This window comes from Poecilia formosa, unplaced genomic scaffold (genome assembly GCF_000485575.1).
Source record: "Poecilia formosa unplaced genomic scaffold, Poecilia_formosa-5.1.2 Scaffold342, whole genome shotgun sequence".
NCBI lineage: Eukaryota > Metazoa > Chordata > Actinopteri > Cyprinodontiformes > Poeciliidae > Poecilia > Poecilia formosa.
This window is the reverse complement of record NW_006800281.1, coordinates 45,095-57,331: the sequence shown is the minus strand read 5'-3', so window position 1 is coordinate 57,331 and position 12,237 is coordinate 45,095. Positions and strand designations below refer to the sequence as shown.

Here is a 12,237-nt window from a genome sequence, read left to right as displayed (position 1 = left end):
TGTACAATGGCTACTGGAAAAGACAAATATTTTGTTGTCGACTCGCTATTCAGAAGCCACTCGCTGCATCTTTGTTGGTTGTGCAGGAGGCTCTACTTCTGCTTCTGGTTGCATAATTGAGCATCTGTTTGCAGCTATTTTCATGTGTGACTGTAAAGTGCTTGTAAAGTGACGAGAGGCCCCAAAACGGCTCAAAATAGGCAGAATTGATGAGACTTGAATCTAATTGCATGCAAAAAAGCCCCCCAAAAAACGTAATTTTTTGCATAGCCCATAGATCCCAACCTGTTCAACGAAGCATCTTAAATTGAAATGCAACCAGAATCTTAATTCTTTTGTCTGTAAACTAGTTCCTCAGAGTCTTGATCTCGTAATTAGCACGTTTAGATAAGTTATTTTGAAACTTATTCTTCATTTTATTGCACTCCTGCTCTGACGACCAAGTCCTCACATCGCATTTTGTCTCCGGCTCCAGTCAGCATGTAGTAGAAGATGTGGAAGGTCCTCTCCTCTTTAGCTTGTCTGATGGCTCGAGACTTCTCCAGCAGATCTGAAGTTTCAGTTAAGACACAAACAAGTATGCACCAGTTACTTTTCGGGAAACCATTGCTGTACCTTAGGATAAGAGAAATGGTGAACTTGGTCCAGTTTTCCATCCAAATCTCACTGAAAAGGATACAAGTTTCTATGTTGGCTCCAACGATGTAGCCGTTGACGTCAAAGTTGATTCTGATGAATTTTCCCTTTTCACAAAAAAGATGCAGACATTGCGATTTATATTTAGTACTCAAACAAAAATAAATAAATACAATGGTATAGAAATACAAGTTTAAAAAAAATTATTTTCAGCTCACTAGCTAGTTAGGGTTAGCCATGTGCATCTTCGTGCATGCACACGTCTGCGTTTGTGGGATACAAGTAAATAATTTAACAATTGTTTTAAACTTATAAGCTAGAGATTTAATACATCAACCATTAAAACCTTTAGATTATTGCAACATGTTTCAGCGTTTGGATTTTGTTGAGGCCGAGTCTGCTGCTGGCAGGGCTGAGACTGAAACCACATCCTTAATGCATTCAGTCACTTTAACTGATCTCTCTGATCATCATATAGTTAAGTACATATGTTAAGTTTGCTAGCAAAGATTAAGAGCTGCCACAATTAAATGTAGTCTTACTGAAAAATGTCAAACTGTATAAATGGTTTTAGGAGATTTTTCTATGAAATTCAACTAAATCATTTGGAGAAAATGACCTCATTTGGATTTTTTGCAACATGTATTAAAATACTCAAACAAAATGCAGCTGAAAGCTGAAATTCCTCAGTAAAATGCTACTTGACACCCTATTGGCTGGCGTTTTCAAAGCAACCAATCCAGAAGCACCATTTATTTTCCTTGGTGCCGATTGGCTGAAATAAGACTAGATATTAGTTTCTGCAGAAATACAAAGATGGTTCATTATAAGGTATGTTTGTTTGCTGTTTCAAAGAATTGAAGCAGATATTTATAAATGTTTTTAGAAGGTTTTGAGTATTTACACAACTAAACCCGGCGAATAATGTGTGTCTAAGGTTTGTTGATTTATCTCTACATTTTAAAAGTAAAAAAAAAAAAAAAAATCAAACAAGAATTAGTGTAGGTGGTGAACTGTGATCAGTTAATTAATTTTCAGGGAGAATTGGTTCAGCTGCATCACATTTCGTTTTATAACTTGGAGGTAAAAGTAGTTAACATGGCAGCAAACTGATTCAGCAGCCTTCAAGTCGTGCTTACGAATCTAGAGGAGTTGTCGTTCTTGACGGTCTTGGCGTTGCCAAAGGCCTCCAGGATGGGGTTGGCCTGCAGCAGCTGCTTCTCCAGCTCCCCCTAGTGGAGAAGACAGAATTTCACTCGTTTTGTCTCAACTCGAGCAGGAGAAGCTCAAACTCTGCAAAGCTGCACATCCTTCATTGGCAAAAATGCATTATAGAGGACTTTTCCTGTAACCGATTTCTTGTTCACTTTCAAAAGAAAGACCTCAGGCGACGTTATTGCCCAACCAACCACACGCAGGCACACGCAAAAATACAGATCCTGCACATTCCTGCATGCAGTGCATTCCCGCAGAACAGCAAGCCCGCTCAAGCTTCAAGTCCCTGTGAAGCCATCCCTTTCCATGCAGGCACACACAGCACAGGCGACGACACAACCAGGTTAACACTGACGGCTTGACATAATGCAAAACAACAATACAAAATGACAAAAAACACAGACTGAATGTGAACAGCTGCTGGGTGGAGTGAGAAACCCGAGCTGCTCTACTGTCAAGCCAGTTAGATGTAGAGCAAGAAACTGAAGCAACAGAGCCACACAGGCAGCAATGCTAAAATGTTAACATTTTAAATTAAAAGCAAATTAATTTATGCTTTAGAAAGTAAAAACTACACTCTGGTCTCTGAGGGCTTAAAGAAAATGGCTCTATAATGCAAAAACAAAATCTTACCAAGTATTTTTGATCTAGTTTCTAGCTCTATATCTTTGTACACTTGAAATAAAAACCAGCTTTCCCAGTGCAAAAAAATATTAGCTCGTCTTTAGCCAATAATTTCTTAATATTGATGAAAAAAATTCCATTTTAGAAATTGGTAAAAATATCTCGTTATAAGTAAAATAATCTGCCAGTAAAACTAGTAGGCCTGTCCCAATAGATCAATTTATTGTATGATAAATTAAAAACAAGCTAAATAATTTCCATTTGCATGATTTATCATTTCATTTTTCTCTCTTTATACCAAAAACTGGAAGACAAAAGGCTTCAGTTTGGTTTCAACTGGCCTTTAAAGGAAAATTTTATTTACAGTGACTTCATAATTTATTTTAACGTTTCAGTTTTGTTTATCGATTTGAGATTTAAAATGTCTTCCAGTTTTAAATGTCTACTAGAAGTTTATTGATCTTTGAGGATGTTTTCTTGCATCATTACTTGAAAATGGTCTCAAAAACAAGATCATCGTTTATCATAATAACTTCTGAAACAATTTATCATCCAGTAAAGTTTGTCATCATGACAGGCCCAAGAACTAGGATGTTTTTATTAATATTAAGGGATTTTTCACTTAAAATAAACTCCTATATCTTCCTGAAAAGTTACTTGTAAGCCAGTTTGTGTTATTTCAAGTGTAATAAAATATTTACACTGAAAACTAGACCAAAAATACTTGGTAATTTTGAGTTTTTTGAAGTGTAAATCATGAGTTACATGGAACTACATGTCACATACTTCCCTTTCTGTACAAACACAACATGAGAGTTTTAACACCAGCAGAAAGTTCTGTTTTTCACTGATTAGACTAAAAACTCAATAAAAACAAAATGTCTGAATGACAATCTGATCTGCTTCCATGACACCAAGGACAGATGACTTATTGTTAGTATAAATGGAGCCAGAGAGATGAACTCACATGGGACAACACAGCACCACCCTGGAGGGAAGAGAGAAAATTCACCACTTTAGAAACATTGTAGGTCATATATTACATCACAGGAAACCTGGTGGCAGCAAATGGCTGATGGCAAAATGATTTATGAAATGTTTCATGTCAAGTCTTGTCAAACATCCTAATGTCGAGAAAGCAGCTGAGGTATGCGTGAATTAAGATGAGCGTTCTGCTCCGGTTCAGTCGCTGGAGGCCTGGCGGGCGTGTTGGGGCCTGAGGCAGGAATGCACCGCCGTCGCCCCACCGCTCGTTAAGACGCATACCTTCACCGATCTGGACTAACATGGAAATCTACCAAACACACGATTGTGGAAAGATCAGGAAGCTGATGAGCTGCAGAACTGGGGTGTTTCCACTCTCACTTATCTCCCACTGTTAGGAAAGAGTCATAAAAAACAAAACAAAAAGATGTCTGGGTTTCAAACCAACCTGGTCCTTCTTGAACTTTGAGGATGAAGCGACATGAGCAAGATACTGAATGACCTTCTTTGTATTCTCCGTTTTCCCAGCTCCCGACTCGCCACTGCAGAAAACAAAACAAATGCACACCAGACACAATTATTTATAAGTAGTAAAAAGTAATGCATTAAAATGGCCATTCAGAAGGTGAAATGAAAAGATACAAGAAACAACTCGTAATAAAATCTAGAAACAAGAACTCGTTGTATTTGGCATCGCCAAACGTGAGAAACAAATTGATTCACAAGCTGCTTTGAAAGTTCAGTTTTTAATTAGACAATAAATCAATATGTTGCGATCAGTATCAAAAGGTAATATGTCTGAGAAAATTTAATATTCCTATCCAGAACCGCACAGCATTCTGGGAGATGTAGGCAGAAGAAAGGTTTTAGCTGCTCAGCCTCTCAAAGCCAGTTGGTGGAATCAACAAACAGATTATTTCACTTACAATATGATAAAAAAAATGTCTTATAAATTAGAAAATCTGCCAGTGGAACCAATACTTTTTCATCATTAGATATTTCTTGCTAAAAAGTTACTTGTTAGCTAGTTTTGGCTTTTTTTCCCCCTCAAATGTACCAAGATATTTTCACTAGAAATGGACTAAAAATGTTGGGTAAGATTTTGTATTTTTGCAGTGAAACTTATTTTTAAAACCGATTCATGTTTAAATGCAAGTTTTACAAAAATAAAGTAAAATCAGAAGAATCAAAGAAACATACGTGCAAAGGATGGACTGATCCTCTCGATCTGTTAAGAAAAAGAATAATAAGTTAAAAAAAAATACAAAACTTGATGCAAAGCCAAGTTAACAAGCAGCAACAAAGAGCAGGATTGTACAAGTCTGCAGCAGCTTCTGCTAAGTGCCAACAAACACACGTTGTAGTTTAATAATTACTGCTCATTTAAACAGGAAAACTTCCAGCTGCTCCTTTAACCCTGTGGCGGCGCTACAATACAAATGTGTGCAAATCTTTGTCTATATTCTGCTAATGTTGAAAACAATTTTGCAGTTGTGGTTCATTAAATAGGAAATTCAATTCAACATTAATAAGCTTGTTAACGTGATAATTCAGTAACAATCTTAGCAGTGACAGATGTGAACAGTTGCATCGGTTACATCAACCACGGCGCCGGCGCTCATGGAGGAAACGTCAGCGTCTGATTCAGGAGCAACAAAGCGCTTATGCTTGGAGCGCCGTTTTGGGAAAATTACAGTCTGTGGATTTAGAGAAGAGCTACAGATTCAACAAGTTCAAATGACCCACAGTTTCATTTTATCTTTTTTTTTTTTTTTATCAACTGTGCTCTGATGGAGCCAACGCCACGTTCTGAAAAAAACAACTACAAACCACAAAGATGACCACTTCCCGTCGTCATCTTCACGGTTTTCAGCTGTAGTAACACTGATTCTTGATCAAGTGTGATGCAAAAAACAAAAGTGTGTATCCGTTTCAGTTTTGCGAAATACATCTATTTTGATACAGCTGCAAAGCTATGTCATCCGAGCCCAAACCTTTGTTTTATTGCCATGTTTCCATTAGCAAATTTCATAATTTCAATTTGCACAATTTTATGGTGAATGGAAATGCAGCTACAGAAATAGCATCAGAGGAAACATTACAGTGAACTTTAACATTTTATGTTTACATTCATATACATACGTAGGCCTGTCAATAAATTTTGTTGGACGATAAATTGTCCCAGTAATTATTAGAATAAACACAGATATTGTTGTTTTGCAACCATTTTCAATGCAGGAAAACATTCTCAAAGATAAACTATCACCAAACCTGGAAGACATTTTAAACATCCAAAGACTTTTGTCATCCAGCTTTTGGTAGAAAGAGATTAAAGAGAAAAACGATAAATTATTGAGCTTGTTTTAATCGATTTGTTGTGTTTTCTGAGTGAACCTCTGTGTGTCGAGCATCACTAATCGTCCTCAGTAAGCCGCTCGCTCACCCTGCATCATGCTCCGGTAGGCCGTGTCGGTGATGGCGTAGATGTGCGGCGGCATCTCGTGCCTCTTCTTGCCCTTGTACATGTTGACGATCTCCTCGCTGTAGATGGGCAGGTTCTTGTACGGGTTGATCACCACACAGAAGAGACCCGAGTACGTCTGTGGCAGACAGGAAGAAGCTTCTAGAGTGAAACGGGAAGCGTCTGAACATTCCCCGCACACCGTTTCCCACTCACGTAGATGAGTCCGGAGTAGTATCGCTCCTTGAGGTTGTGCAGGACGGAGGCCTCGTTCAGGCAGGTGAGCTCCGCCATGTCCTCCACCTTGCTGAACTTGGGCGGATTCATTTTCTGGATGTCGTCCTTGTTCACTTTCACCTGAGATTCGCAGAGATGAGCGTTACCGATTAGGGATTGGAATCAGTCGATTACTTGGATTCGACAAGCTGCTTGCTCAACAATTCTGCTCATCGGTTAAAGTAACGTGTGACGCATTTGCATGGCATCGTAGAAATAGAGCTCCAAAATTTGTTTATATTTAATTTTAAAAAAAAGACAATACTACTAGGGCCAGTTGCAACATGTTTAGTCACAATGAAAGGAGGAAATGCCTCCAACATCCTCAATCAGCTGATTAAACAACCAGCAACCGATTTCTACAAAACCTCTGGAGATGATGATGCAAAGAAGGATTCCTCATAAAGAAAATCAAGAATGGACAACCCTGACCGTCCTGTTCATCAGACAGTCTTGGGAAAACAAAGTGTCTTCAGTCAGAGGCTTCTTCAGATTCGCTGTAATACAGACAGCTGCAGGAGATCTTTCATGCCAACAGCATTTTCTGTCTGTAATAATTCTTTGAAGAATTTTAATTCATATAAGTTACAACATTTAATTTCCCTTTGGGATCAATAAGGTATTTTTTAATTTGAATGTGAAATGATTCATCTGTTGCTTAGCAACAGTGGTGACTGAGTGCAGCGTCTCCTTCCATAAATGTCCCAGGTAACGTTAAAACTCCATATCTTGGTCATTTTATTAATGTTGGCGTCAAACTGCATGAATAATCTCCGTCTCACATTAACAGTCATGCTCAATAAATTAGAAATTAAATGTTCAGACAATGTTTGTTTATTATAATAAATCAAAAACTGTTGATGTGCAGAAAGCTGCATTCCATGTTAAAATTTGACAGAGGGATTCTTATTTTTTAAAGCTGCAGTATGTAACTTTTATAAAGAATCTGCTTTTTACATATTTGTTCAAACTGAGATAATCTGAAAATATTGATTTCCTCCACCTTGTCCCTGAGCTGCTATTGCCTATTGAAGAAACGCAACGCTCCAGGCCAAAAACAACCAATCAGAGCGAGGAGGCGGGTCTTAGCACTGTCAATCAATCTGATGTATTAGCTGCTAAATGTGCTAACAGGGAGAATCAACTTGCAGGTAAATCTGAGGTCGTGGGTGGCGATTCTAACTAGGCTGAATGCACAGATTGATTGACAGCGCTAAGACCCGCCCCCTGGCTCTGATTGGTTGGGGTCAGTTTTATCCGACTCTTACTAAACGCTCACAACATTGTGACAGTTTCAACAAATATCTGTAGAAGTTGCGTACTGCAGGTTTGGGAAAGTTTTAATCCCGTTTGGACCGATCAAGGTGAATATTTTAACTGGAGTTTATTTCTGAGCTCGATGGACTGATGGAGCTTCACCTTCTTGCCGGAGTCGGACAGCTCCACCACACACTCGTCGCCCTTCTCCTCCTTCAGCGACCCGGCCTCATATCCTTGCTTCTCGCTGGGGACCCACACCAGCTTCTTGGAGGCCCAGTCGGCCTGGGCCAGCGGGTCGTTGATGCCGCTCCGGTCCCCGTACAGGAACTTGTCTGCGTCCGTCATGGTGGCTGCAAAACAGGAGGTTAAATAAACAGTTCAGAGGTTAATTCAAGAAAACGCGTCAAGAAATCATTCAGCAAATTCTATATTCAGGTTTAATATTTAGTATTTTGATTTTACTTCTAGGTTTCAATATAGCATTATATTTAATGTTCAATATGTACATTAAGTTTTTACATTCAACATCTAGATAAATTTTCACATTTAACATTTAGGTTTAATAGGCAAATTCAGATTTAACAATTTATTCAGATTTAATATTAAGATTATTCAAGTTTAGATTTGCTAAATTTGTAACATGAGTTTTTTTTTAAAGACGTTTGCATCTTAAATGTTAAAGTGTCCTAAATGTGAGAAAAGTAATCAAGATATTAAAAAAAAAAAAAAAAAAACATCTCCTGAATATTTTACACCATTAAATTTCTCGCCCTCAAAACATAATTTCCCAGTTTTGTGTACAACTGAAACGCAGCACAAGTAAAATTTGTTTATTAGCAGCAGCAGGAATGTCACATGCTGCAACATGAAGATATTCTAAAAAAACAGTCTAAAAAGAGAAAATCGCTAAAGGGCCTTTGAGTTGCAGCTATAAGACACCGTTATGACGGCTCTGCAGCGTCTCAGTCTGAATCATCCCAAGATGTGAACTTTGGATAACAGGCTTTTGTTTGTCGAGCAGCGCCGGTCCAGACACGTCGCAGCTGCTCGACGTTCTTCTACTGTATCATTTATGCCTCTTTATCCTGAACCCACAAAAAAAAATTTAATATGAGACCAACTCCCTGCAGTTGTCTGAGAATGCCTCATCAGTAAGAGGTCAGCTGCCTGATCTTGTCATTTTTCTTTGTTACTTATATGAATTTGTCATTTTAAAGATATTAATGTCACCAGAGGTCACCAGAGGTCGACCTGAGTTGAAGTCTCTTATGCTGACCTCTATCATTTTTGGAAACATTTTTTGACTCTTTTGTAATAAATTAAGATACATTTTCTTTTTAAATCATCCGGCGTCTCTCTGGCTGACCTGTGTGAATCCCAGACTATATTTCCAGAGGTCAAAGGTCAGCCAGCCAAACCACATTAACCAAAAAAAAAAAAAAAAAAAAAAAAACTAAATATGGTTTCAATCAACTGTGCTAAATTTGTACAACATTATTTGATTGTGTGGCTATCATTTTAAAGATAATGTTTCCATAGGTCAAAGGTCAACCAACCAATCCACATTTACAAAAGCAAACTAAATATGGCTTCCATTAAAAAATTTTTGTTTATGTTACTTGGCCTGTCGCAACAAACAAATCAATTAATTGTATGATAAATTCAAACAACCTCAATAATTTCCATCATTTATGTTTTTTTTCTTTCTACCAAAAACTGGAAACGGAAAAGTTTTCCGTTTCAACTTCCATTGTATTCATTTAAAATGTTTTCCAGTTAAATGTTTATTACAATTTAAAGGTTTATTGATCTTCGATAATCTGTTCTTTATTATTACTTGAAAATGGTCTCAGAATAAAAACGTTATCATTTATCGCAATAACCTCTGGGATAATTTATCGTCCAGGAAAAACTTGCAGTGACAAACCTGTTACAATTTCAGATTATCTTTTAAAAATGTTTCCTGAGGTCAACCTGCCTCTCCTCATGTACAAAATCAACAAAAAATCATTTAAATTGATTGTGGAGCTGAAATGTTATTAGCACAGTGGTTGATTGAAGCCAAGTTTGTTTGATTTTGTGAAACACGGTGGCTGCTGGTTGACACCTGATGACTCCAAAGGCATCTGGAAACATTTATAAACGTTTGACATGAATTTTGTTTAATTCAAAGACGACTGAGGCGTTTGCAGAATCTGTTGGATTCCTGAAGGAAGTGATGCTTTGAGGGGAGGAATGTTAGTGCAAGTCTGGACAGAGAGAGAGATGTCACGTCCTGATCACACCCTGAAGAGAAGGAAAAGATAAAAACAGTGCAGAGATGTTGACAGAAAAAGACGTGAGCTCCATTAAAACACATTTAGATGAGCTGCTTGTTCTCGAGTCGACGATCAGAGCGATGGAAGACTGTTTGTGTGTGTGGGGATAAGGGCGATCTCCTGAGTGTGCGCTTGTTTATCGAGTGAGGGATGAAGGGATAAGCCACCTGGGTCTCTCCTAAGTGCATTATGCGCTCAGACTCCCGAAGAGGAGCAGCGCTGCCACAGGACAGACGAAATGCTACGCTAGCTGCTGCGGCGGCTGCGTATTCTCCGAGTTGCAGTCATGCGTTTGCGGCTTCACTTTCAGAGCCACCCATGGGGCAACTTCTGGAGGAAGTTGCACAAACCGCCTCTGTGCTTCAGTTCAAGCTTCTGCAGTAATTCATCTGCATGCAGCCCAGCTGCACAGCTTAATCTTTTGTGTTCAGCATCATCTTCGCTGTTCTGTCCCTGGCTGCCTGTCAATCCAAGCTTTATCCAAACTAAGGCACCAAGCACGAGCCCTGCCACCTGCAGCAACTAATCACTGGTTTACTCACTGATTAATCGATCATTCTGACAAATAAACAATTATTCTACCAATTAATCGATAGTGTTTTGACGATTAATCAATTATTCTGCCGATTAATTGAGTATTCTGGCGATTAATCGCATAAAGAATGGCCACATTCTGCTGATTTTTCATTGAATTCTTTCTTATATATATATATATATATATATATATATATATATATATATATTAGAAATACAGTAAAAGATGCAAAACAATTCATTTTTTAAATTAGAAAACATTTCATTGCATAAAATGCAACAACATAGCATTCCTTTCAGGGTAGCAAAGGATGCATCTACAGCAAAAAAAAATACTTTTAACATAAATTTGAGAAAAGTTTAGGAAACTTTGCTCGATTCAGTGCAGTGTTTGGCTGGTTTATTGATCATTTTTAGATAAATGAATAATTGGATTGAAATAGATGCTTAAGAGTTATGAACCAGGTGGAGTTAAATCTGCCACTTGAGTTTTGGGTAAAAACAAATGTACAAACTTTTTATCTTTAATGCAAAAAGGTTATATTTTTCTGCAGTTATGACTCAATTACGACTCTGATTATGTCATTCTTTCAGCAAACAGCCATCTTAAGTCCGTGTACACCTGCAAAGTTTATTGACTCATCACAGTTAATCTGATTAACACGATCAGAATACTGTAGATTTTCTTTTAGATGTTCTGGTTTTAAGCAGATCAGGACAGGTAGATTCAGGAAGTAGGTCTCATTTTTAATAAAACCAAACAGCTGGTTGTCTGAGCCAAAGCAAAAAGAGGAAGGCTGCCATCATGTCGATCACATCTCTTCTGTTTAAAAGCCTCGCCCAGCTGAGGAAACCTCATATGTGCAACTCCTGACAGGCCGACATGTCGCCTCTTTTGTGTGTGTCCAAACCAAATCTGTAGCCTGGAGCTGTTTAACAGCTGGGTGTGTGCTGCTGCTGCTGCTGCTGCTGCTGCTGCTGCTGCAGCAACACACACTACACCTGCCGTAATTACAGGCACTCCGAACAGTTTACATTTGGGTTTGTACCGTCCTGCTGCTGCTGCTGCTGGTGTCACTTTATTTCCTCCTACAAGCAACATTTTAACTTCATACACGAGAATCTTTTGTGCTTAATAAATTATAAATAAGTAAGTTTGTATAGATTAGGAGTAAATTAGTAAAAAAAAGTGTTCAGTTGTTTCCAATCAGATTGACTGGAAACACCTGATCCAGGTGCAAAACTGACCTCATCAGCAAAACTAAACCGATTTAAAGCTGTAATTCTTTATTTAAATTGATTCATAGCTTAAAATTAGCCCTACATACTTCGTGTAGTTAAGATGAGATACTTTTCCGTGCATTTTGGAACCAAAACATGAGTAAATAAGAGAGCCAACCTTGTTTTCAGCAGCAGTAGGTGAGCTGTGTGTCCGTGTCGGTCCCGCTCCACTCGGCGGCGTGTCGCTGATTCTCCTCCCCGGGATGAGGTGCAGTCTGTCGGCTCGCCGCTCCGTCCAGCCGCTCGGAGTGGAGGTTCGGACAGAATGGGTGCCGGACAGGATGGGTGCCGCACAGCTTCTCAGCTGCGCTGTTTTATTTTTCGCAGGTGAGCAAAAGTCCCCGCCCACTTCCCCAGCCGCAGCGCGCTGTTGTGCATGGTGCGTTCAGGAGCGCCTCGTAAAGAACAAAAAACAAAAACCGGACTTCTCAAAATCGCTGCTGCAAAAGGTTTAAATCCAAACGCACAATCTGTATGCAATTTCAGAAGAAATATGGTTCAGATTATATCAAAGATCTCTTTTCACGCGTTTTGTTTTGTTTTTGGTGCCTAATGGATCAAATTAATTTCATTTTGGGTCTTTTCCAGATCACGAATGTCATCAAAGGGCCTGTTGTGATAGAATATATTTATAAAACTCATTAATAA

The 12,237-nt window shown here is 38.5% G+C and overlaps 1 protein-coding gene across 3 annotated transcripts in view; it reads right to left on the bottom strand.

Moving 5' to 3' along the window:
• Positions 1-11,890, bottom strand: part of LOC103153185 (myosin-9-like) — a 34,538-nt gene extending 22,648 nt beyond the window's left edge. Inside the window, exons 1-10 of one of the 3 annotated variants that reach the window (XM_007574001.2) lie at positions 11,708-11,890; positions 7,616-7,806; positions 6,137-6,277; positions 5,903-6,059; positions 4,660-4,687; positions 3,908-4,001; positions 3,443-3,463; positions 1,776-1,868; positions 680-743; positions 452-550 (exon numbers count right to left, since the gene is read on the bottom strand). In XM_007574001.2, coding sequence (XP_007574063.1) covers positions 452-550; positions 680-743; positions 1,776-1,868; positions 3,443-3,463; positions 3,908-4,001; positions 4,660-4,687; positions 5,903-6,059; positions 6,137-6,277; positions 7,616-7,801 — 883 coding nt within the window. In that variant the 5' untranslated portion in view covers positions 7,802-7,806; positions 11,708-11,890. Of the gene's footprint in view, positions 1-451; positions 551-679; positions 744-1,775; positions 1,869-3,442; positions 3,464-3,907; positions 4,002-4,659; positions 4,688-5,902; positions 6,060-6,136; positions 6,278-7,615; positions 7,807-11,707 lie in introns of those variants that run through there. The other 2 variants (XM_007574002.2, XM_016661765.1) reach the window with 2 other exon arrangements.
• Between the last annotated feature and the right edge of the window lie 347 nt (positions 11,891-12,237).